This window comes from Sturnira hondurensis, unplaced genomic scaffold, assembly GCF_014824575.4.
Source record: "Sturnira hondurensis isolate 20B ecotype Veracruz unplaced genomic scaffold, ASM1482457v3 Scaffold0009733, whole genome shotgun sequence".
Classification (NCBI taxonomy): domain Eukaryota; kingdom Metazoa; phylum Chordata; class Mammalia; order Chiroptera; family Phyllostomidae; genus Sturnira; species Sturnira hondurensis.
In genome coordinates this window covers 2,618,366-2,643,087 of record NW_028082364.1, presented here as the reverse complement: position 1 = coordinate 2,643,087, position 24,722 = coordinate 2,618,366, and the positions used below count along the sequence as shown (strand labels likewise).

At 53.0% G+C, this 24,722-nt stretch overlaps 1 protein-coding gene across 3 annotated transcripts in view; it reads left to right on the top strand.

The window, feature by feature from the left end:
* SH3PXD2B (SH3 and PX domains 2B) overlaps window positions 1-24,722 on the top strand; it is a 94,802-nt gene that overhangs the window by 33,773 nt on the left and 36,307 nt on the right. For all 3 annotated transcript variants that reach the window (XR_005068170.1, XM_037057772.1, XM_037057771.1), the window contains exons 3-7: window positions 1,440-1,515; window positions 7,261-7,337; window positions 18,560-18,651; window positions 20,675-20,700; window positions 23,911-24,045. Coding sequence is in view for 2 of the 3 variants with exons in the window: in XM_037057772.1 (XP_036913667.1) it covers window positions 1,440-1,515; window positions 7,261-7,337; window positions 18,560-18,651; window positions 20,675-20,700; window positions 23,911-24,045 (406 nt within the window). In the remaining variant the exon portion in view is untranslated. The remainder of the gene's footprint in view (window positions 1-1,439; window positions 1,516-7,260; window positions 7,338-18,559; window positions 18,652-20,674; window positions 20,701-23,910; window positions 24,046-24,722) is intronic.

The window sequence follows — 24,722 nt, the reverse complement described above, 5'->3', positions numbered from 1 at the left end:
CTGTTCCCTGAGTACTGAAGAGAGTCCTGTTTAACTGTCTTCGCAGCACCTCAGATTGGGGTGACACGGTGACAGAGAAGCATGTGGGCCTCAGTCTCGGGCCCCACCTCCTGCTGGCCACATTCTTTCACTTCCCTAGGCTTTGACTTCCTGAATAGTAATGTCCACCTTGAAGGAGCATTCTGGAGATTCAGTGAGAGCATGTCTAAAGAATCTAGTCCATGCTTGGCACACATACATGTTTTTCTTCTCATCTGCTTCACATCTTCTCTTACCCCCTAAATGCTTACACAGAAGCTGTGCTTATTTCTCCTGGGCTACTGGAAGCTTTTGTCATTCTGTCAGAGGGACATATCTTGAATGCCAGGGCAGCTTTCTCTGCTAGAGTCCTGGGCCCATGCACTAGTCAGGACGAGTTAGGGTGTGCTGCTATGACAGCTAGCCTTGCTACATGATAAGGGTTTATTTCTCACTCAGGCTCCCTGTCCATCAAAGGTTCTCGGGGGCTCTGGACCCTCACTCTCAGAGAAGCCACCGTCTGGAATGTGGCCACTCACCATGGCAGAAGGAAACATTTAATTGACCACATCCCACCTCAAGGGGGTGGAGAGGTTCAAATCTACCACACGCACAAGTGTAGGACCAGAAATCGGTTGGCAGCGCTACTGATGCCACAGCCCAGCTTTAATCTGTAAAGTAACCCTGCAAGCTGGTATCATTATGACTGACTTAAAGATGAGGCCCAGGGCCTCACTTCCCCGAGACCACCAGTCACCCATCTCTATGGTTTTGTATATCAAATCAGGTATTTCTCGTTAATTCCTTCAAAGGTCAGAGAGGTGTTTCTTGTGCTGTTTCCGCTCCTCCTCTGTCCCCACAGCACCCGCACCTCCCTCCCAGGGCGCTTCTGACACATGTAGTGGTCAGCTGCCTTTCCAGCCTCCTCTCCAGACTGTGAGTTCTCCGTCACTATGCGCCACGGGCCGGCACGGAGCCAGGCACAGAGCTGCCTGTTGAGCCCACCCCAACCTGCCCAGCGCGGGGCGGGTCTTCGTGGGGCCAGCGAGTGTAATGACTGGTCTCCGTGGCTTGTTCCTTGGCACCACCCCACAGTTCCTAGGAAACAGGATGACCTGCCACCCGGGAAATTCTGGTGGCCCTGCAGGTGCTGTCGCACTCAGACCCTGGGGTGGGAGGCCCCTGGGGAAACCGGGAAGGGTCTCTCCTAGCTCTCTGAGCCTTCCCGAATCCGGCAGCCTTGGACATAAAGGGTTGTTTTCACGGGGATCCTGGGTCTCGTTTTGCGTCATCTTCCCCATCTGTCCGGGCTTCTGGAAAGCTGAACAATGTGAGCTTTTGTGTATCAGGTCGCGTACTCCCGATTCTTCCTTTAAATGTCAGAGATGCATTTACACTTTTTGTTGTCCTCCCCTGTACAGATGCAGATGTTGGACAAATTCCCCATGGAGGGAGGCCAGAAGGACCCCAAACAGCGCATCATTCCCTTTCTGCCCGGTAGGTGAGACGGGGCCGGGGGCGGGGCGGCGCCCAGGGTAGTGCCCGGGGTAGCCCCTGGGTCTCTCCATGCGTCCTCCTTGGGGCACTGTCCCAAAGAGCAGAGTGTCAGTCATTTGTGGGTTTTAGTGGCTGAGAGCATGTGCCTTGGGGTTAGATGTTACACCATTTACTAGCTTAGGCCTCGGTTCCTCCTTCCTCTAAAATGGGAATAACGCAGCTCGTAAGGTTTTATAATGAGTGGCATCTATTACGGCTGCCACGTCAGTTTTCTATGGCTGCCTAACAAATTGCCACCAATTTAGCCACTTAAAAGAGCATGCATTTATTATCTCACAATTCTCTTGGTCAGAAGTCCCAGTGGGCTCAGTGGGGCCCTCTGTTTAGGGTCTCAGGAGGCCAAGATCAAGGCCTTGGCTGGGCTGGGCTCTTACATGGAGGATCTGGGGAGGAATTCAGTGATGTGCAGCTCTGGAACCAAGATGTCTGTAGCCTGTTTCCTTGCTCCACCACCAGCCAGGGATTCTGGGGGCTACCTGCATCCCTCCTCCCCCAGACTGGCAGCGAGGCAGCAAATCCTTCTTGGGCTTTCAGCGTCTGCAACTGCCCCTCCTGTGACCCGTTGGAGGAAGCCGTCTGCTTCGAAGGGTTCCTGTGATTACCTTGTACCCACCTGGCTGATGCAGAGTAGTCTCCCTCTTGGAAAGGGAGCCACGGCCTGCGACGTAACAGACCACAGCCGTGAGATCCCATCGCAGGCCCAGGCTCTGGGGATTAGGGTGGGACACCATCATGGGGCTGGGGTGGGCATTTTAGAAATTCCACCAGCCTACCTACCTCGGACCTCCTGTGTAGCAGACAGCTCTCCGGGCGCCGTGGAGCAGTAAATGTGACAAGGGCCCCTGCTCTTGAGGCATTCCTGTCCCTTTCCCAGAAAAATCCCTTACCGAAGGAATAGCATCAGGCCTCAGCTCAGAAAGCAGGCTACCAGAACTAGTGCTGCTGTCACCATAGCGACTGCTGACTGGGTGTCTGTCTACTGTGTGCCTGTTGCTGGGCTAAGTACATAGCGTTCATTCCCTCACTTTGTCCTCAGAACAGCCTTGCAGGTTAGTCGTTACTGATGTGCCCATTTCACAGCTGCAGGCACCGAGGCTCAGAGAAATTATAATCACTCGCGCAAATAGCAGTGCTGGGGTCCAAACACAGGTAGGGCCCGGCTCCAAAATGCGTGCCCGAAGTCTCGCAGCCTGGGTTCCAACCCCAGCGCTCTCCTCATCCACCGTGGTGCCTGGGGTGCACTGCCTTGGTTGCACCCTGAGTTTCATTTCTTCATTTGCAACCTGGAGGTGACGATGGCACATAAATAGCAGCATGGTGGCCAGGGTCGGTGAGTGCCTGGGCACGGAGCTGGCGGCAGGCGAGTGCTTCCTGTTGCTTTTACACACGCACCCTTAGCAAATCGGTGGTTGCCCTAAATCACACACACCTCGAGCTGGAAGGGCCCTTTGGATCTTTTCATTTTGCAGAAGCGGGAGCAGGCCCAGCGAGCAGTGGGGGAGACGCCCCAGGTCACCCCGGAGCCAGGCCCCCCTCCTCCACTCCAGGGTTCTTCCAGATACTGTCATTGTGGCTGGGGTTTAGGGACAGGGAAGGTGTGTTTGCCAGACCCCCATCCACTGGGAGGGTCATTTGCCTAAAAGAGCTAATGTTTTTAGTTCTTCCACGAGGAAAGTGTGCAATCACACTGGAATTTTTTTTCCCTACTGGAGACACCCGGGAGTGCCAACTGCAACAGCCAAATGTCATTGCTCCCAGCACGTGCTTTGGAGTCAAACAGACTGGCCCTGTGACCTCCACCCCACCCCCCACTGAGCCTCAGTTTCCACGTTTATCAAATAGGACATGATCCCTGCTGCACGGGCTTCTCCCCGGGACACGTAGTAGGTTCTCCATAAAGGCAGAAGCCGGGCTCAGAGACATTCCTTTGGCATTGCTTGGTGTTTCCTATCATGGAGTCGGACTTCAGTGGTCAGTCTGAATGTTCATGTTGAGCTAGACTGTAAATGTAAGATTTTCTCCAAGGCAGGAAAGGAAAGCAGTGAGTTTTAAGTCTTTCCTGGATGAAAGGCAAAACTGGCTCTGGGGAAACTTCCCAGGACAGGGAGGAACTTGAGCCGACCCTCTCCCAAGCCCCTGAAAGCTTTTGTGGTTACGTAATTCTTTTCCACCCACGAATTCATGAAAATACCGTTCTCAGCGACTCAGCCGACTTCCCTACTTAGGACACCCACTGTCGCTTGGAGAGGTCCTGCTGGGCCCCAGGACGCCTGGAGCATCCCTTCCCAGGCCACCTCCCAGCTTTTCCTCGAAGCCTAGGCCAAGGTCAGGGACTCTCGGGAGAAAGGCCCCTCTCCTAGGGGTCACTTTTCTTGCCAAGCCTGCCACGTCAGCAGAACAAAAGCAGCTCTGCACAAAGGCAGGGGGAGGGGAGAGCCGCCCTCTGCAATTTTCCACCCTGGTAAGAGCTGGGGAGGCCAACTTGGCAGAGGGCGCAGCTTGCAAATTAAAAATTACAGTTTGGCCTTCGTCCACTGTGGAAAACAAAAGCCTGCTCGTTCCCACCAAAGGCTGTTGTTCTCCACACTGAGCGCCCTTTCCACCCCAGATGGGCTGGCCCGGCTGGCTAGCGAGGGATGGGTGCAGGCTGGCTCGCCCTCTTCCCCACGACTCACGCGGAAACACTTCACATCAGGTGTGGACACGCGGGCCACACAGCCCGCCCAGCCCACTCCGAGCAGTAACTGCAGCTCTGCGGAGGGCGAATGGCGAATAGGCCAGCGGGAGGCAGGTCTTAAGAAATGAAGCTTCTTCAGTGCAGCATGTAAGGCAGCGTCTTCTAAAAGGTCGGAGCAAAAGGGAAAGACACTGCCCGTTTGTGAGGGCCAGGGCCCTGCACGGGGTGTGTGACAGAGATGACCCCTAAGAGAAGGGGCTGTGCACCCACGTGACAGATGAGGAGACCTGGCCTCTGGTGGCAGCGCGTCTCCCGAGGCGGCACTGTCTGTAAGAGGCAGCTCTTGGATATACACGAGGTTTCCCGTCCCACTGAGGCTGCACAGGGAGGGAAGCGATGCCTTTGTCATTGTGTCACACCCTGTGGGGACACTGAAGGCACCCGAGTTCTCTGTCTGTGTCTCTCAGCCCCTGCAGGCCAGGTGGTGGGTGAATCCCCTCTGTTGGGGGTGGCGCCGGGCGGCCTCCTCGATGTTGGGGGCCGGGGGGCGGGGCAGGAGGGGCACCGGCACTGCCAGCCCCAGGCCTGTGGAGCTGGCCGCTGGCACCTTCTCTGGAAGAAGCCCGTGCCCCCCACTCCGCACCCTCCCTGTGGCTTACAGAAGGGGAAGTTATACCCAAATGGGACCAAACATTTTTGGAAGGGACTCCTCTCCCATTCTGAGAGGGAGCTTAGAGGGCGGGACAAGGCTAAGGGTTCCAATTCCCACCCACAATGGCGGTGGATCGATTCTCACAGAGACTTGGGGGTGGGAGAGGGAGGCGGGTGAGAGGGCTATAAGCCCTCTCTGGCTTTGGGCCCGGGATGCCAAACATCCTGCGAGGGTGGGGCACTCCCCCTCTGGCCTCACCCAAAATGCCAGCAGGGTCCCTGCCTGCTGGGGAGCGCCCTCTGTCAGTGCTAGGAGGGCAGGCCCCCAGCGCGGGCACACTGAGGGTCTGCCTAGAGCCCGCGCCCACCAAGTGGGTGAGGGGGGACCGGTCCAGGAAAGCCAGAGCCCCTTCCCCTGTGGCTGTATTATTGGCCTTTTATGTCGTTGTTGTTGTTGTTCTGAATGACATGCACATTTTCTGAGTCTAGAAGCCTTAAATGTCTGTGGTGGGAACTTTGGTAGAAGTATAAAGAGGTAGACAAAAGTCTCTTTCTTCCACTCCTCAGAGACAAACACTCTGAACCCTGGGGTGCACTTCCTTCTAGACTTTTCTTTTCTAATCATGGTGTATCAGAAATGGGATCGACTCCTAAGCAGAATTAAACCTATGACCATCATCAAGAAAGGAGATTCCTAGTTATTAAGGACTATGAGGAATGCGTATTTTATCTCACTGTGACTTAATTGGTGGACCTGAGAAAGCAAGCTCAATTATGCTGACTGTAGCTACCTAATTGCCTAATGGTGTTTTTTTACCCAGAAGCAAGTTGTTTGATTATTTTTAAATGTTGAATTAGCTAAATGGTCTTTTTGGCTTCCAGTCTTCCTTGCCAGCTTGCATTGCAAATCTTTCAAAAAATCAGTCGGCTTTCTCCCGGCACCCCTTTCGATTCTGTCCTGCCGTGGGAACGTGAACCTTGCCTACCATCCCGTTCCCACCCGCCCAGGCTTGATCTCAGAACAGCGCTTCATCTCTCCTTGCCCCGCCAGCCTCATGACCCAGACTCTGCTCCTTGACCTCAGACCAGGATTGCTGAAGCTTCTAGCGGGCCTCTGCGCTGTGCCGTCTGGACAGCTGTGGTCTCCCTGTGCCTTGGGCCTCTAGACCCTGCCCCCACCCCACCCCCCAGAAGCTCTCCATAAGCATGGCAGAGAGACTCATCTCTGTCTCCCACCCCTGTGGCCTTCCGTGATGTCTTTTTTCTGGTTTTCCCTGTCCCTGCCGGTGTGTGACACATTCAGAACCCTGAGCCCAGGCTAGCCTGGCGCATGCGCTTGGCTACCCTCTCCTGACGGGACTCCTGGGAACCCACAAACTTGGCTTTAAACAACCCTTGCCCAGAACATTTCAGCGTCTTAGGTATTTCCAGGGGCGCTGGGTGGTAAATGTACATACTTGTGTTTGCCTGTGACCCATTTCCTTGACCTGTACGTTGTGCTGGGGGCTGCGGTCCTTCACCCCAGTGCTCAGGGTGGCACCGGCCAAGTAGCGGATAGACCCTCGGTGTTCAGGGAGGGAGGAACGCTCAGCATCCTTCTCCTGCAGACACCAGTCGGGGAAGACATTCAAGGGATGTGTCATCTTTGCATGTGGAAGATGCATTGATCACATGTTAGTGCCACTGGTGAGGGCACAAACTGAGACCCAGTCGGTCCCTATCTACGCAGAGACCCATGGTCCCTATCTACCCATGATGGGTAGGAAGGAAGACCAGCAAATGGGTAATGAGAGGTGCGCTGTCAGAAAGGGGCAGAAACTCGTGACCGTGTGCAGTGGGTACGAGTTTCCCAACAGGGACGGTGGGTGACGTTGGGTGTCCCGGGCAGAGGGAAAAGCACAGAGTCGTGGGACGCCAGGGCGCGTTGAGGAACTTAAGTCTCGAGCGGAAAGAAGGTGGACGAGGAAAGGAGACCGAACCATGAGGTTGGGCCATGTCTGAGTGTCCGCTGCACTGTCCCGGCAGCGTGAGAACCCTGGGGCTGGACATCGCTCCTGAGACCATCAGGTAGGAGCAGGAGGGTCTTCCTTCTACAGGTCGGTGCCAGCCTCCCTTAACTCATCAAAAGTTACCCACCGGGCCCCACGCGCTCCAGCCTCTGCACTAGAGCTGTGAACAGGGCTTTGGAGGACCAAGCACGGGGTCCCCCAGGCCCTGTGCAGGTCCAGCAGGGGTCGCTGGTGACCGCCCGGAGTCTGGGTCCCACTCAGGCCTCCCGGAGACACCCACAGCGCACCCCGCAGCTGGCTGAGAGCTCGTCGCCGCCCGCTGACGATGCTGTGTGTTCTCTCGTGCAGGCAAAATTCTCTTCCGGCGGAGCCACATCCGGGACGTGGCCGTCAAGCGCTTGATCCCGATCGACGAGTACTGTAAGGTAAGGCTGGAGGCCGCCAGCTCTCCTCGGCTTGTGTCTGCCCCGGGGGCCCGGTTTTCCCTTCTCTTTTCCTGGATGCGCATTGCGGAACACTGTTCAGTTGGAACCAAGGTAAAGCAATGAGGGAAAAACAGTGGTCCGTGATCTTTCAACTCAGAGGCAACAATCAGGGAGAGTTTTATATACATTTTCTTTCCTAGCTCTCCTCCGTGCGTTTCTTTATGGCATTGAGAGCATCCGGTGTTATTTTGGTTGCTGTCTTTAATATTATAATGTAAGAATCTCCCATGCTATTAAAACATCTTCTCGAACCTACCTTCAGTGGCTGGACAGTGTCCCACGGTGCATGAAGGGTCCAGAAGTGCCCAGGGCAGCTGGTGTCCAAGCTCTTGAACGTTGTAAAAAAACAAGGGGCCAGCTGTTGGTTACATTTTGTTTGACTTGGGGCTGTGGTCAGGAAAGAAGCATATTTTTTAGTTTGCGTAGTTTCCCTTATCTTTAGTACTTACTTCTCTAAATTAAAATCGTTAGCCCTGGTGATGGGAAAATGGGAGGAATCGCGAGAAATGCCTTAAAAAATAGAGCAGCTAATGATCTCTCTCCCTCGAGACCAGGCACTGAGCTAGTCCATTAGCTCTTGTCACTTCTGTTCTATTTTGAAGTTCTAGCCAGGGTGGGCGGGCAAAAAAAGAAAAAAAGAAATAGAAGGCATACAGGTTGGAGAGGAAGAAGTAAAAACGCCGTGATTCACAGATGGCGTGATTCTATTGGACAAAACCCAAAGGGACCCACCGAAAGCCCGTCAGAACTCATAACGAGCTTAGCAAGGTCATCTGATACGAGATCGGTACACAAAATTCAATTGGATGTCTATACACACGTAGCAAACAACCCAGAAATGAAATGAAGAGAACAGTGCTATTCACAGTAGCATCGAAAAGAATGAAATACTTGGGGATACATTAATACAGGGAGTCCAGGGTTTGAACGCTGAAATTCCAGGGCACTGCTGAGTGGAACTGAAGAAGTTCTGCTTTAAGAGAGAGACATCCGTGTCTATGGCATGGAGGGCTCCGCAGTGCTCAAATGGCGGTTTCCCCCAAACTAATCTACAGAGTCCGTGCAATCTCCGTCCAAACCCCAGCAGGCTTTTCGGGTTTTAGAAATTAACAAGATGATCCCCAAGTGCTTGGGGAAATGCAAAGAGCCCAAAATAGCCAAACCGGTTTTGAAAAAGAAGAATGGAATTGGAGGGCTTGTGCTGCCCGTTTTCAAAATCTCCTGCGCAGCCGCGGTAGTCCAGACAGCATGGAGCTGTTCCAAGGATCGGCACACAGGTCCGTGGGACGGAACTGAGGGTCTAGGAGCAAAGTCTCACAGATTTACAGGCCACTGATTTTTCAGCAAAGGTACCAAGAAATTCAACAGGAAAGAACCGTCTTTTCAACGAACAGTGTGGGTTAACACGACATCCGCACGCAAAAAATAAGCTGGGTCCATCCTGCACAGAACATCAACTCAAAGGGGATTGTAGCCCTGGCTGGTGTAGCTCAGTGGATTGAGCACAGGCCTGCGAACCAGAGGATCGCGGTTCGATTCCCAGTCAGGGCACATACCTGGGTTGCAGGCCGGTTCCCTGCAGGCCAACTCCCAGCAGGGGATGCACAAAAGGCAACCATACATTGATGTTTCTCTCCCTCTCTCCTTTCCCTCTCTAGATAAATAAATAAATAAAACTTAAAAAAAAAAAGGGGGGGATTGTAGACCTAAACATAAGAACAAAAACTGTGGAACTTCTAGAAGACAACCTTCATAGGGGAAAATCCTCGTGACTTTAGTTTGGGCAAGGAGTTCTCAAATAGGACGCCAAAGGGCCAGAGTTGCTAATATGACTTCATTAAACTTACAAACTTCTGTAAGTTGATGCCATGAAGAAAATGAAAAGATGTGTCACAGATTAGGAGAAAATATTCATAATTCATATGTCTGATAAGGGGTTTGTATTGAGACTATGTAAAGTCTATTACTGTGTATTGAGACTTTGTAAAGACTATTACTACTCTTGAAAGGTAGTAATAAAAAGACAGCCCAGCTTAGAACCAGCAAAAGACTTGACTAGAAGGAAGATAGGCAATAGTCAACAAGCTCGTGAAAAGGGGCTTGACATCATTAATCACTCATCATTAGGGCAGTGCAATAAAAAACCATAATGCGATGCCCACATGGCCACTAGACTGGCCGTAATCAGCAAGACAGAGAAGACCAAGAGTTACTGAGCATGTGCGGGGCAGGGGTGGGGGGGTGGAGCCTTCGCTGAGCTGGGAACATGGGCCAGGGGGCCACATCGGAAAACAGCTGGGCAGTGTCTTCGGAAGTGAAATGTATCATATGGCCGCTCCTAAGTATGTCCTCAAGAGAATTGAAAACTTACGTCCACACAAAGGCTTGGATGCAAATGTTCGTAGCCCAGCGAGTCATTATTTCACTTCGTAACAGCCCACAGTCGGAAGCAATCCCAAGTGTCCGTCATTGGGTGAACAGAGAAAATACAGAATGTCCCTGGAGTGTAGAATATTATTCTGCAATACAACGCAGTGCAGTAAAGATACATGTTGCCATGTGGATGAGTCTCAAGAAACAGGATGCTAGATGGAAAAAAAGCCAGATGAAGAAGGCTGCATAACATATGATTTCATTTATGTGCAATGTGCAGAAAGGGCGGATTTACAGAAACGGAGAGCAGAGCAGTGGTTTCCCGGGCCTGGGGCGCTGGAAGGAGGAATCCGCCACAAATGAGGCCGAGGAAAGTTTTTGAGGTGACGGAGAGTTCTAGAAGTAGGCTGTGGTGACCGCTGCTCAACTCCGTAATTTACTGAATATCATCGAGCTTAGCGTACTTCTAATGGGTGACTTTTAGGGTACATAAATTATATTTTAGCAAATCTAGAAAAAATGCCAAAGGGGCAGAGGAGGGATGGGTGACCCTCCTCACAGCAGGAGACCTCACGGAGGGATAGACCGTCCCTCCCCACAGCGTGTCTTCTCTGCCACACGTGACCTCGTTTCATCTCTCCAGTGACCTGGATATTAGGGTTTTTGTTCCACTGTGTATGTGAGGCAGGAAGGCCCCACAGAGCTGCCCACGGGAATAGTTATCAGCAAGTCTGAGAGTCGAACTAGGCCTCTTAGGCCTTGGCATTCCCCTGCTGCTCACGGCCTCTCTAAGAATGTAAAATTGAAGAGGCCGAAATATTTAAGTGTGTATCTCGTAGAAGCAGATACAACTCCAACTCTTCTGTCCTGAGGATATCCTTACAAAGGGGTAAGCGGCAGGGACAGTCAGGCGCAAACATAGAACTCCCGTCTCCCAGCTCTCTTTGTCCCTGTCTAAACATCTAAAGCTTAAAACTCCTTTGTCCAAGCCGTTGGCAAGAACGTTGGACCCTTGGGGTCACCTTGAGCAGCTGGGAAGTGCCAGCTGGCACCTTCCCCACAAGCTGTCGTCTCTCAGCCCCCAGCGCACCCTCCTGTGTCTTTCCCAGCCACCCAGCTTCTCTCCAGTCACAACTCCCTCCGGTCCAGGGAGTCCCAAGTGCTGGACATTTGATGTGGGAAGGGAGGTTTAAAGTCCTGGAGCGAGAAGGGACAGCAGCAGCTGCCTGCATCTGACCAGGAGTGTGCAGAGACCTTGACCTTGCCTGGATTAACCCCAGGGAAGAAACTGTGCGTGCGTTCTCCGAGCACGGGGTGGGAGTGACCGTCCCGGCTACGGATGCAGCGTCAGAGACAGAGCAGGTATTGTGGGATTTTGGTTTTCGCCACATCCCCTGGGCTTGGCTTGGAGGGAGCTGCCCTCCTGGAAGGAGGTGACCCTGCCCCTTTTTTCACAACGTCCGCAAAGTCTCCTTCAGACTGCGTGGGCTTTTATACAGCATTTCTGTCTATCGCTGTCGTTGTGGTCAGCCACTTCGATCTATCCCTGTCACCTTTATTTGAATAGAAACTGGTGGTCTCCACCATGTAAAAGTAGGTGAGTGCCCTAGACACCCCCCCACAGTGAGCTGCCAGGTGTGCACACATCGCAATGGAAGAAGCTTCCTGCGGTACCGGATCCATTGTAAAGTACAGAGTTTAACCGAGTGTGGTGTGGGCACAAGGAGAGGTAAGCCAACGGGGCAAAACGGAGAATCCAGAAAAAGACCCGCGTGCATTTGGCCACAGAGGTTACCGACAAAGGCAGCTTTGCAGATCCCTGAGGGGAGACGGGGTGCCTGTGTAAATGGATATCCGCATGTGAAAAAACCCCCAAAAAGAATGAACCTTTCCCTCACACCACCCATATAATTATTTCCAAGGAAATGAAAGACCGAAATGTAAGAGGCAGCTATAAAAGGTTCTACAAGATAAAAATAGGAAGATGTCTTTATAATCTCTAGGTATAGAGGAATGTCTAAAGACACCAAAAATACCAACCACAAGACGATCGACTTATTTACTCCATTAAATTGAAGAACATCTGTTCATCAAAATGTGATGAAAACGAGGCTCAGCCAAGTCCGGCCCCACCTACAAGCTCCCCAAACAACCTCTCAAGTGGTCCCGGAAGCCCGTTGTGATACCAGCTGTCTGTCTGACCCCACTTGGGTGGAAGTTTCCTCCAGACAGATGCAGGACCAGCTCACCCTAACCATGTAAAGTCTTCAAGAAGGGGCTGAACACAGAAGATTCGGGGATCCAGGCCTGGGGCGCCACCCCCTCCGCCACCGGGCGGCAGTGCTGGGCACATGGAGTCCGGTTCACAGGAGGGCCTGAGTAGAATGTCAGAGAGTATTTCTAGAACACCCCTCCCTCACCAGGAAAGAAAGTCATTTCTGACGGCTGTTATGCTGGTGAGTGAGGGCTGTGGTCAGAGGTCAAGATCACCAAAGATGCAGGAGCCTTTTCTGAAGTGGGCACCAGTGAGTCGTCTTTACTTGCTGAAATGGGCATTCCGGGTGCGGGACGGACCTCAGTAATTAACGGGCCCTCGTTAGGGCACAGCTTAAATCCTGCGCTCACACTCGAATCTGTGAATGTGTCCGCCCTGCCGTCATACGTTTCAAGCGCACTCTGGGCCGTATAGTAGTGTTTACCAGACTCCGGTCCCTGGTGACCTCCCTTCAAGATTTTTACCACATGCTACCTCTGTATGTACCGTCATGAATACTTTCCTTTCAATGTTGCACTCCCTTCGTTAACCTTCGAAAAGTAGCTATTCTGGAGGAGATTGTGTATTAGAACCAGAAGGTAAAACTGGTGTCATGAGCCGTAAAAGTAAAAATACATAAAAATGAAGCAGCGGCAACGGAACATGTTTTAAAAGGCTTTCCATCCTCTGAGGCTTTGCAGAGCCTGGTCCTGCTCTTGGGAAGCGGGTTAGAGACGTGTTTTCTTCCGGGAGTGTGTCTTATGTTTAAGTCTTTACTCCGTTTTGAGTTGATTTTTGTGGAGAGCATGAAATACGGGCCCAGTGTGATTCTTCTGCACGTGGATACCCAGCTGCCCTTCGGCCGTTTGTCGAAGAGACCTGTACTTTCCCCACTGTGTATTCTCAGCGCCTTTGTCCAAGGTCAGTTGACCATACGTAGGGATTTATTTCTGAGCTCCTGACAGCGAGCTCTCGTGGATACGATATCAAAAGTACAGGCAACAAAAGTGAAAATAGATAAGCAGGACTCCGTCACAGTGAAAAGCTCTGCACAGCAAAGCAAACAGCAGAGTGAGCAGACAACCCACGGAATGGGAGAAAATGCTCGTAACCACACATCTGATAAGGGGTTAGTCTCTAAAATAGAAAAGAACTCCTCCATCTCAATAGTAAAAACACTAATAACTCCATTGAAACCATGGACTAAAGACCTGAATAGACATTTTCCTAAGAAGATACACAAATGACCAACAGGTGCATATACCCGATCATAAAAATATTCAGTGTGTCACTGATCATCAGGAAAATGTTGATCAAAAGCACAGTGAGCCCTGGCTGGTGTGGCTCAGTGGATTGAGCACTGGCCTGTAAACCTGAAGGTCACTGGTTTGATTCCCAGTCAGGACATATGCCTGGGTTGCGGGCCAGGTCCCCAGGTGGGGGTGTGTGAAAGGTGACAGATCGATGTTTCTCTCCCTCTCTTCCTTCCTGCCTTCCTGTCTCTCTAAAAATAAATAAAATCTTTTTTATTTATTTTAAAATTCTTTTAAAGAATCATGTATAAGTCTTTTTTAAAAAGCACAGTGAGGCCCTGGCTGGTGTAGCTCAGTGGATTGAGCCCAGGCCTGCGAACCAGAGGATTGCGGTTCGATTCCCGGTCAGGGCACATGCCTGGGTTGCAGGCCAGTTCCCAGCGGGGGACGCATGAGAGGCAACCATACATTGATATTTCTCTCCCTCTCTCCTTCCCTTCCCCTCTAAAAATAAATAAATAAAATCTTTAAAAAAAAGGCACAATGAGCTATAACTTCACACCTGATAGGATGGCTACTATTGGGGGGGGGAGGTAAGTGTTGGTGAGGATGTGCGGAAACTGGAACCCTTGAGCACCCATTGGTGGGAAAGGGGGATGGCACAGCCACCGCGAAAAGCAACGTGGAGGTTCCTCATCGAGTTAACAACAGAACTGCCGTACCAGCCAGCGATCCCACTTCTGGGTATTTGCCCGAAAGAATTGAAGTCAGGATCTCGAAGAGCAATGACACTTGCTGAGGGTTCGTGTCGCAGGTCAGCTCTGATTCTGACTCTTCCATGCCCACCTCCTCCCATCCCTCAGTGTGCTCGTGACCCCGGCTCTCCCGTGCCCACCTCCTCCCATCCCTCAGTGTGCTCGTGACCCCGGCTCTCCCGTGCCCACCTCCTCCCATCCCTCAGTGTGCTCCTGACCCGCGTTCCCTGCACACTGTTCACTGTGGCTGAGATGCGGGAACCACCTAAACACAGTAGATGCAAACACTCCGATACCACTCGGCCCTTAAAAAGAAGGAGCGTTGGCCGTATGTGTCAGCCTGGATGGAGCTTGAGGACATCATGCTGAGTGAAATGAGCCAGCCACCGAAAGACAAATACTGTGACGATCCCGTTTGTAGAAGGGACCTGAAAGAGTCAGATTCGTAGGACGAAAGAGTGAAATGGGGGGCCGGGGGCTGGGGAGAGGGGACAATGGGGAGTTACTGACCAGCGGGCACAACGTTTAGGTCAGCAGGAAGAGGCCGGCCATACAACATCCAACAGCGCCGTGCTGGGCACTTGCAGATTTGTCAAGAGGGGGGTCTCATGGTAAGCATTCTTACCCCAGTGGAATATAGTTTTTAAAGTATAAAGAGAGAGCAGCGTCCACTTTCTGGGACATTCTTTTGAAGTTAAAGAGGACCGAGAGAGCGCTGGGAAACCACAAAGCCTTCCCTCTAGCCCAGGCCCCTTATTTAGCGTAATCATCTTGCTGACTCCAGACTCACCCCTGGAAATCACCACAACACTGCGCTGGCTACAGTACAGAAAGCCAAAGGGCTGACTTCTTGCTTATCCCAAGCAGCTCGCACACAATGGGGTCCTTCCAGCCCCTGGCTCCCTTGCTCTGTGACACAGCCCTCCGAGGTGGGTGTTCGTTATTTCCATTTGACCCATGGGCACCCATGGGCAGGGAGGAGATGGGCATGACCGGAGCCAGAACCTGGACCTGGGCCTGTCTGACCTTTGATGAGTCCCCTCAGCAAGTACCACTTGCTCTTCCCTTTTCCTTGCATCGACCAGCTGCTCGTGCCTGTGTGGCTGCTGGACATCACGGGCCAAGCACCAGGCAGTTTTGGAATATTTCAGAAGCAGAATTATTTCCCTGCCCCAGGTCACGTTTTTACGGTGAGCCCGTCCTTCCCAAATGAAAGGGGCAGACATCAAAGCCTTCAGTGCTGCTTTGCATTAGCGACTTGGCTGTATGTTACGGTTTGGGGGTTTGGTTTGGCGTTGACTTCCCAGGAATTGCTCAAAACCGAAAGAGAACTTGGCACTGTCGGGAGGTTTCCATGGACCTCTGTCCCATGGTTGGTTCAGGGTTTCTGCCTATTTCAGCAAGGAGCACCCCGGGAGGCCACCTTGGGGCCTACCCCGCCCACCCCAGAGTCACATGTGGCCACATCTAGGCCTCTTTTTTTTTGACCAGGTGTCAGGGTCACCCCAGCACTGTCTGGATGTGGAGGGGAGATGGAGGAGGAGCAGCCACATGCCCCTGCCCTCTGTGGGTGTGGGTGGAAGGCCGGGGCACTTCCCCAGAGCCTCCATTTCCCCGCCTCTAAAATGGGCCAGCTGTCATAGGAGTACCTGCGGCGGCACAGACGGACCTCATTTCAGGGGGCCGTTGAGTGCTGAGCCAACAGTTAGGATGTTGTTACCGCAGTCTGGGGGAAGCCACAGGATTTCTGCACACGAAGCAGCCAGGACACACCACAGTCCAGTATGTAGCCGGCTCCTTCAGAATGTGGCTCCAACTGCAAGAGCTGCAGGATTTCAGAGGACGACACCCACGGGGGCCGGGGGCCGCAGCACGGCCTGGACTGGAGAAGGAATTCCTGCTGCTCCGAACCAGCCGGAGAGGCGGCCAAAAGTGGGAGGGGAGGCGGGCCTGCACTCTCCCTCCTGGGCTGGCGGGCCCCGGCCTGGAGAAGCTCGGGTCCTGGGGGTCTGCTGCAGAACCACAGTCACTGCGAGGTTAATGTAAAAACTCAGTGAGTAGCAAGCACCAGGTCAGCAGCCTTCACTCTGGAAGGGCAGAGCGGCCAGTGACCAGGGGAGGGACCTTAATGAAGCACCCACCTCCGCCCTGGCTGGGGTGGCTCAGTGGGCTGAGCACTGGCCTTCGAACTACAAGGCCCCAGGTTCAATTCCTAATCAGGGCACATGCCTGGGTTGTGGACCAGGTCCCAGATTGGGGGCATGCGAGAGACAAACGATCAAGGTTTCTCTCTCACGTGGATGTTACTCTCCCTCTCTACCTCCCTTCCCCTCTCTCTAAATAAATAAATAAATAAAATCTTTAAAAAACAAATAACACACACCTCACCAGTTTGCCCACTTGAGGTCTAGGGCAGGTCTTATGTGGGGAGGGATGGGGCTTAAATTCAGAGCCTCACTCCAAGGTCATATGGGGTCGGCAACCCAAAAGTGATCTAGCCGCACAATGGAATATTACTTAGTCTTGAAAGGGGAGGAAGTTCCCACACAGGCCACAACATGGATGAACCTTGGGGACCTTATGTTAAATGAAGTAAGCGGGTCACAAAAGGACAAATACTGGATGATCCCACGTGCCCGAGGCTCCTAGAGTTGTCAGATTTATACAGAGTGGGGTGGTGCGTGCCGGGAGCTAGGAGAAGGGGTAGAGAGCTAATGAGCACAGAGGTGCAGTTCTGCAAGACGAGAGACGCTCTCGAGGTGGACGGTGGGGACGGCCGCACAGCAGTGTCAGTGTGCTGAATGCCACTGAGCCAGACGGACCCTGAGCAATGGTTAAGACTTAAATTTTAGGTTATGTGTATTTCACCACAATTAAAAATTTTTATAGGCTGGAAAAATAAATTACACATGGTCAAAATACCCCAGAAACGCCGTAGAAGGTGCCCCGCTGGAGACCCCCCCCCAGCCATCTCTCTGTTAACCCTTTGCAGTCCAGGAGCAGCGTCGTGTTGCAGGGTGGGGAGGGCCTTTGATAGGCTGGTTGGAAAGAAAATTCAGGGCTTGCCCTTTCCAGCCCAGCCTCACACTGAGGGCACCAGGGAACTGAGGCCTTCTGCACAGAGAGCCGGCCCCACGTCCCCCCACGCCTCCCCTGAGGGGTGGGATGGCCGACAGAGTCGCCTGTGCTGCTCAGATCCGTACAAGTTGGTGAAGAAGTGTGTGCAGGGAATAACCCAGCGGCTCTCAGGTCTGCGTCCTCGGGACAGGGTCAGAGGCGGCTTGAGTAAATGTTTGTTAAACAGAGCTGTTTGTTTATGGTGAAGCCGGTCTTCCTTTCGGATTCTTTCGTGGTCACGTGTACCCGCCCTCGCCTTCTCTCCCGTTTGGTGTAGAATCCAGTGCAGTGCTGGACATGAAAAACGTCCACCGGATCGTTGAGTGAAGAGCTGCTGGTGGATACACCGGCACAACCACACCCAGCCCCGCTTTGTGCCCCCGCCCACCTCCGGACCCTCCTTCCGGAGCAGGCGGTTGAGGCTCCTTTAACTGGTGAGCCCAGGTGGCAAAACAGCCCGCACTCCTGCACTGGGAGGTCCTGCATTTTCAACCCTGTAAAGCTGGGGACCTCTCACCTCTGCCTAACTCATAAAACAGGCCCTTCCCACCCTGGGCACCCTGGCCCGGTGGTTGGGGTGGGTGGAGCATTGTCCATGCACTAAAAGGTTGCCAGTTCGATCCCTGGTCGGGACATATGCTAGATTGTGGGTTTGATCCCCAGTTGGGGAACATACGGGAGGCAACTGGTTGATGTTTCTCCCTCACATTGATGGTTCTCGTCTTCCCCCCTTCCTCTTGCTCTAAAAACTATATATATGTATGTATATGTGTGTGTGTGTGTGTATGTATATATGTATGTATATAAATGTTTTTAAAAACCAGCCCCTCCCCTTGACCACTTCAGATCCATGAGTTAGAACACGGGCACAGGCATGTTAGAAACAGCCTAAATGTTCCTCCTGGTAGACGGGCAGCCCGCTGAGTGGAGTGGGACGCACTTACCAGTAGACGCCCACCATCTGGCGAAGGTGGTGGCAGTAGAAGAATGGCGTGGCGTGAGGATCACAGTTTGTGGTCTTGTCTAAACCCGTGCGTGTTTTTTTGTACAGATATGCCTGTAATATCTGTGTGTACATACAGGATGCGGCCAGCACAGGTTTACAGTTGTTTGAGTGGCAAATAGTGCAATATGTAATAATACGGAATAAACTGTTCCCGTGCTCACGACTGTAAACCTAACTTTTGCTGCCCCCGTACATACTGTGTGTGTGTGTGTGTGTGTGTGCGCGCGCGCGCGCGTGTGCACGTGCGCGTGGTCCCCACATCAGCAGCCGCGCCACGGAGTGTTAGGCCTGTTCTCAGGCCCCACCCCAGACTTGAATCAGAAGATCTGGGCAGGGGGAGCCCAAGCAACGTGTTTTAACAAGCTGCCCGCCTTTCCTCGCTCTCACCTGTGCCTCTTCTCCAGGCCCTGATCCAGCTGCCCCCCTACATCTCCCAGTGTGACGAAGTGCTGCAGTTCTTCGAGACGAGACCCGAGGACCTGAATCCCCCCAAAGAGTAAGTTGGTGTGAGGACCTCCCCCAAGCAGGGCGGGCCTCACTGCGTGGACGGAGCCTCCATCGTTACTGTAGGTGGGTAGTGACAGTCAAGTTTCACAGGTGAGGGAAGCATCCCTGTGGGACCCCCTCACCCTGGGACAGAGGCGTCACCTCCTTCCCTTTCTGCCACAGTGTCCTCATCTGTGGATTGAGGTCACTTCCCTGCCCCGGCCACAGTCTGGGGTGACTGGGAGGCTGTGAGAGGAAAAGCAGGATGTGGTCAACATGGGATTTTCTGAGTTCGGGGCCAAGATGGAGCGACACCCCCCCACCTCGGCCATTGTGTTTGATAATTCAAGGGATGAGCCTCTTCCGCAGCTTCCTGGTGTTGGAGTTTTATTCCGGCGCTTACCAGGAGAGTCCGCTTCCTCACGTCTTAAATGGAAGCCGTGGGGTCCCGGAGAGGCTGGGGGTGGCGGGTGTGTGTGAAGTCCTTACTCAGCACACTGCCTGGCACACGGGGAGGCACGTGGCTGGTTCTCCTTGGCTGGCAGGGCCCGGGACACCTGGGTTTTGCTGTCTCTCATGGATGGCGGCAGAGGTACTGATGGGTCTGTTTGGTTGCTGGCAGTCTCGCAGGCGTGGGCACCTTGTGGAGATGCTTGTTCACAGGCAGGAAGACCAGAGTCGCAGGCCTTCCAGATGCTTCTCCCTCCCCGCCCCTACAAAGACAGCGTCAGCTTGTGCACATGCCTTCGTCCCCCAGATTCCTCCCCAGCAACAGGCACCCACGCTGAAAGCCCAAGAAAGACAAGCCCGAGGGGGATGGAGTGTTGATGCAGGCTGTCCCGCAAGGACCCTGAAAACAGGACGCTACGTTAAAGAAGCCAGACACGAAAAGCCACCCATTGTCTGATTCCATTCCTATAAAAGGTCCATGATGGACAGATAATTACAGACACCGCACAAAGTAGCGCTTGCCAGGGGCTGGGCGGAGGGGGGCTGGAGGGTCACTGCTAGTGGGAAGGGGGGCTTCTTTTGGGGGTGATGATAATTAGATACTGGTAATGGTTGTAGAACCTTGTCAGTGTGTTAAATACCAGTGAAATGTACTCTTTACAAGAATGAATTGCACACTGTGTGAATTATATCTCCATTTTTAAAAATTAGATAGGCGTGAGTTTGAACCCTGGCTGTGCTACTTGCTAGCTGTGTAGCCCAGGGCAAGTTACTTCACCTCTCTGTGCCTCATTTTCCTCATCTGTTAAATGGGCATAAAAAGAGCACCAATTCCCTAGGGTTCTTATGAGAAGTAAACGAGTGAATTAACTTCAGGACCTGGCTGGATCCCAGCACAGGGAAATTACTCAGTAATAAGTAGCTAATGTCACTGTAGCCACAACACCTGTCCCCACCGGACCTCTGGTCACCTCACTTTTCTCTCTGTAATGCTGGAAACCTTTTTACTGATGGGATAATTACCCCGAAAGGCACTCAGCAGACCCTGTGTCGTGATACCATATTTGTCATGCAGCTGCATGTGTGAACTCTGACCTGACTGACAAGGGTGAGGGCGTCACCATCACGCCGCATTCTGTGTGCCCGCAGTAGTGTCCCCATGTTACTGGGGGGGAGATGGACTTCATTCACTGCTCTCCACACTTCTACCCAGTCTTAGCACGTTCTGTTTACAGCCAAGTGCCGTCTGCTCCAGGTCTAAGTCTCGGGCGACCCCGAGAATGGAGCAGGGCCTCCACTGTGCCTGGTGAGGTGGGCATCAGGCTCGGTGCAATGTGGAGGCACCCCCACCCCCACCGCCACCGCTTCCTCCCTAGGGGCACCAGAGCACTTATCCGGGAAAGGGAGAAAATTAAGAAGATTTTTTTAAAGGAATCTGGGTCCCTGGGGCTGGCTTCAATTTTATTTGTTGACTAGACATGTTGTGAGACATAGAATCTCAGTTTCCTAACAGACTAACTTACGTCAACACACAACAGGCCCTGACTCATTACTCTTTCTCACCCCCTTTCTTTCCTGTGCAGGGAGCATGTTGGGAAAAAGAAGTCTGGTAAGAATACCTTCCATTTTCTCCTGTTCATTCCGTGTTCATCATGCCCCTGCTGAGCATCTAGGATGTGTGTGCCAGGCCCTGGGCTCCACGTTGGGGGTCCAGCCATGCGCATGGATGGGTGGATGGATGGATGGATTCTTGATCGCTTGATTGGTTGGTCGATACCCCGCCCTCTTTCCCCTGCAAAATGATTGGAGGTTGTTTCATCTTACACTAAAAAATTACAAAGTGGTTGAGTCCCGGTGTCTTTCCCAGAGAACACGGGGAGGGGGTCACGTGACCGCTTCCTAACCATGCTGACGGGTGTTCACTGCCCTTCTATTCTGGATGAAGGAACATGGTACCCAGAGCTAACAGCATCCTTCTCAGGTGTCTGGAAGGAGCTAAAAAGGAGAGACCCTGGGTCTTGAAGAGGGAGCCCAGCGAGGGGCGTTCGGGGCCAAGGGGCCCGTCAGAGATTTGGGCCCCCATCCATTCGCCTTCCCGAGCTCCAGGCCCACCGTACTTCCTCCTGTCTCCACCGTTGGGGGCTCTGACAGCTGCCTTTTCCTGCAGCTCCCATACTCCCTTCACTCCCCCACAGTCAGTTCTCTTCCTTCCCACCGCTCTCGCCCTTCCCCGCCCAGCACCGCCACTCTCTGGAGAGCAGTCGTGGAAAATGAGAAGCGGCGTTGGGCACGCACAAAGGAACAGCTGAGTTCTCACAGGCCTGGGTTAGTCAGCGCCGTTTTCTGCCCATGACCCAACCTTACCCCCCCCCCCACATCTGCAAAGGCCCTGCCGGCACCACACTTGGAGCCAAATGGGCTTCAGAGCTTCCAGAATTCTAAGTTCTTTTATTCATCTGGGACCCTGGGAAGGTCAGGGGGTTGGGGAAAGGGGCACCCCAGCAGGGGCCCCGGACGTCAAAAAGGATGCCTCTTCTCTCGGGCCTCAGCTTCCTTGTCTGTAAAATGGGGGTAATAACAGTAGCCTGCCTTGCAGGATGATTGTGCAATTTGTAACAATACGTATAACGCACTCAGAACAGTGCCCGGCATGTTGTAAGTGATACGCGTTTGCTGCTGCTTTTATTCTGCTACTGTTAACTGAGGCTGTGCCTCGGCAGCATCAGTAACAATTTCAACAGTCCCGGACCCCTGGGTCCAAGGCCAGGGGTCCGCCCGCCAGGCCCCGATGCCATTCCTACAGGGAAGAGCGCTAGGCCCTGCTTCTCTTTGCTTCAAGGTGCGGCTCTGAAATGAACTCCGGCCCCTGCCCCTGCAGCCTGTTTACAGCCCCACTTTCTGGTTTAATGGGCACTGGCCAGCACCCTGGCTTCCTGCGACAGCTGCAAATAGTTCTTGAGCCCTGGGGATAATGATACGTTTCTTAGAAAAGAGCCAAGTGGCCACTCTCGGGCTGGTCACGGGTCTCTGGCTTTGAGCCTTTCCTGGAAGGAACGGGTGGGAGGCAGGGAGGAAAGAGACAGCCCTGGTCTGTGAAAACAAAAGTGTCCCAGCAGACGGGCTTGATGAGGGGACTGGTCTGGAAAAGAGAGAGGAAGCTCTAATTTGTGGCAGCCACTGGTCTGTCACCCACCTGCAGTGACTTATTTATAGTTTGGCCGGGTGGAAAATAGCGTCTTTCTCCCAGGAAGCGCCCATGCTGGGATTGGCCTCATTTTCTGCCTGACCTCTGCACACTTCCTTTAGGTTAGAATCGGCCCTCTTGATTGAATTTGAAAGGGATTTAAAATTGACAGCTACTCCCTGAGATGTCTGCACCGGAGCTCTGAGTTGGAGAAGGCTTATCTGTCTCCAGAATTTCCCAGCCACGGCGGGCTGGCTGGCTCCTGCAGACTTTGGCCTACCGTGGTCTCAAATTCTGTTCATCCTGCAGGAATAAAAAAACAACAAAACTCTAGACCAGAAGTGACTAGGTCACATGATTGTTTAAGAGCAACTTTCTAATGAACAAACTGAACTAAGAAGCAAAAGAGAGACAGAGTCATAGAGAGAGAGCAGGACGACAGCTATGGGAGGGGGGTGTGGATTAGGGGGTGGAGGCGTCGAGCTAAAAGGAAAAAGGACCCCTGGACACGGACAGCAGTGCGGTGATCTTAGGGGCGAGGGGAGGGTAAGGGGGATAAATGGTGATGGAAGAAGCATCTTTGTCCCTGATTTTCTGCCCTTTCCTGAGTCTGAGCAAGACTGGCCGTATAGTGGCTTTCTGGGAAGCAAACCCTGCTTCACTGTTATTCCTGGTATGGGTCTGTGCGGGCTGCTCTAACGGCTACAGACTGAGAGGCTTGTCTTAGCCCAGATGTGGAGGCATGGGTGGGGTCTGCAGAGACGAGCCCCCTGCCTGGCTTCTGGGCTGCTGCCTCTGGCCCCCTGGTCCACCGTGTTCCAGTGCCATCACACGGCCGCCAGGGCTTCAGCAGGCTTGTCCATAGCAGTTACCTTTAAATGTTAAGACATGTCATCTTGGATACAGACAGGTCCAACTAGAAAAGTCTATGGTCCATTAGGCACTTGCATCCTGAGAATACTCCATAGCAATTGCTTCCATGGTAAAATCTCCCTTCCTTTCTGCTCTTCTCTCTTCTTTTCCGGGGACCACAGGAATGATGTTCCTTGCCTAGAAATACTTTCCTTTCACACTCGAGGCTCCTAGAGCGTTAGCTGCCAACCAGCCTCCATCGACTTCAGGGTTTGGCCCTTAACTGTGCACTATAGAGCTTGGCTGCAATATCACAGTCCACCAGGAGGTGTCCCCACATAACACCTAACTGACCTGAAGCCTAGTTTGAGAATCTTGGCGTTTCAAATCCTGGTATTCCTGGTCTTGATAAATTGGGTGCTGTGGGTGTGTGGGTGCTGAAGGCAACCTGCTCCGGAAGAACTGGTGCAGAAAAATCAACCCCACGCGCTCTCTTTTGAACCACTTAACAGCAGGGAACTACAGTCTAAAAGCTACTGTTAACAGAATAGGGCAAATATCGTATCTTAATCTGAACCTGCGTTCCCGAGCCCCATGCCCGCACAGGACAGCCACTTGGTACGTTGTGGTGGGTGAGCGAAGGAATGAAAGCATGAAAGGGTGAGGCTAGTGCTGTCGCAGCTTCTCTATTTAGAGAAAGAAGGGGCCTCCTCCCCTGGCAACTGCTCCTTCCCTCATGGGGAGTGACCAGATGTGACCCCTGATAGTGTTTTCCATGCACAGGGAGCGACCTGACCTCGGTGGACCCCATGGTCCTGGAGCAGTATGTCGTGGTAGCGAACTACCAGAAGCAGGAGAGTTCGGAGATCAGCCTCAGCGTGGGGCAGGTGGTGGACATCATTGAGAAGAACGAGTCAGGTAGGCACTGGACCGCCTCCTTCCGTGCCCCCCACCCTCGCCGAGCCTGGAGGACAGGAGGCCCCTGGAGACTCAGGAAGCGCTGTAGCCAATCCAGGCCTACTGGGCCCAGATATCCTACTGGGTCATAGGTTACCAGCGTGTCATCACTGATCAGCAGGTCAGATGTGGCTGATTTGGTTTTGAGGTTCACATTTCGTGAACGTCCCTTCCGGTTTCAAAGCGCTTGGAGGCACGGAGTCTGGCGTTCCACGGAAACTTTGCTCTGTGGGTTTTCTTTGATCCCCACAGGAGTCTCCACGAAGGGTCCGTCCGCCGTGGGCTCTGGTGTGGGCTGGGCACACTGCCGGGCTCCCTGGTGCACCTGCCCATGCAGGGACCTCTGGTCACGTGCGCTGGCCAGGTCTGGGATGGAATGGGGTACCCTCGGGATGCTGAGCCCGGGTTTCCGTGTGAGTGCTGCCTGTCACAGCCACCCTGGCTTGTCTCTGACGGTCCCTTCTCTGTCTGCGAAATAAAGGACACTTCTGCTGCTGAGGGCTGGTGTGACAATGAAAGGAGAGGACCTAGGGAGAGTGCCTGGGCCTGTGCTGGGCACACAGGAGGTACTCAAAAAAGTGCGTTTCCTTCCCTTTTGTCTGCCTTAGCTACACAGCAGCCGTTGGCCCCAGCGAAGA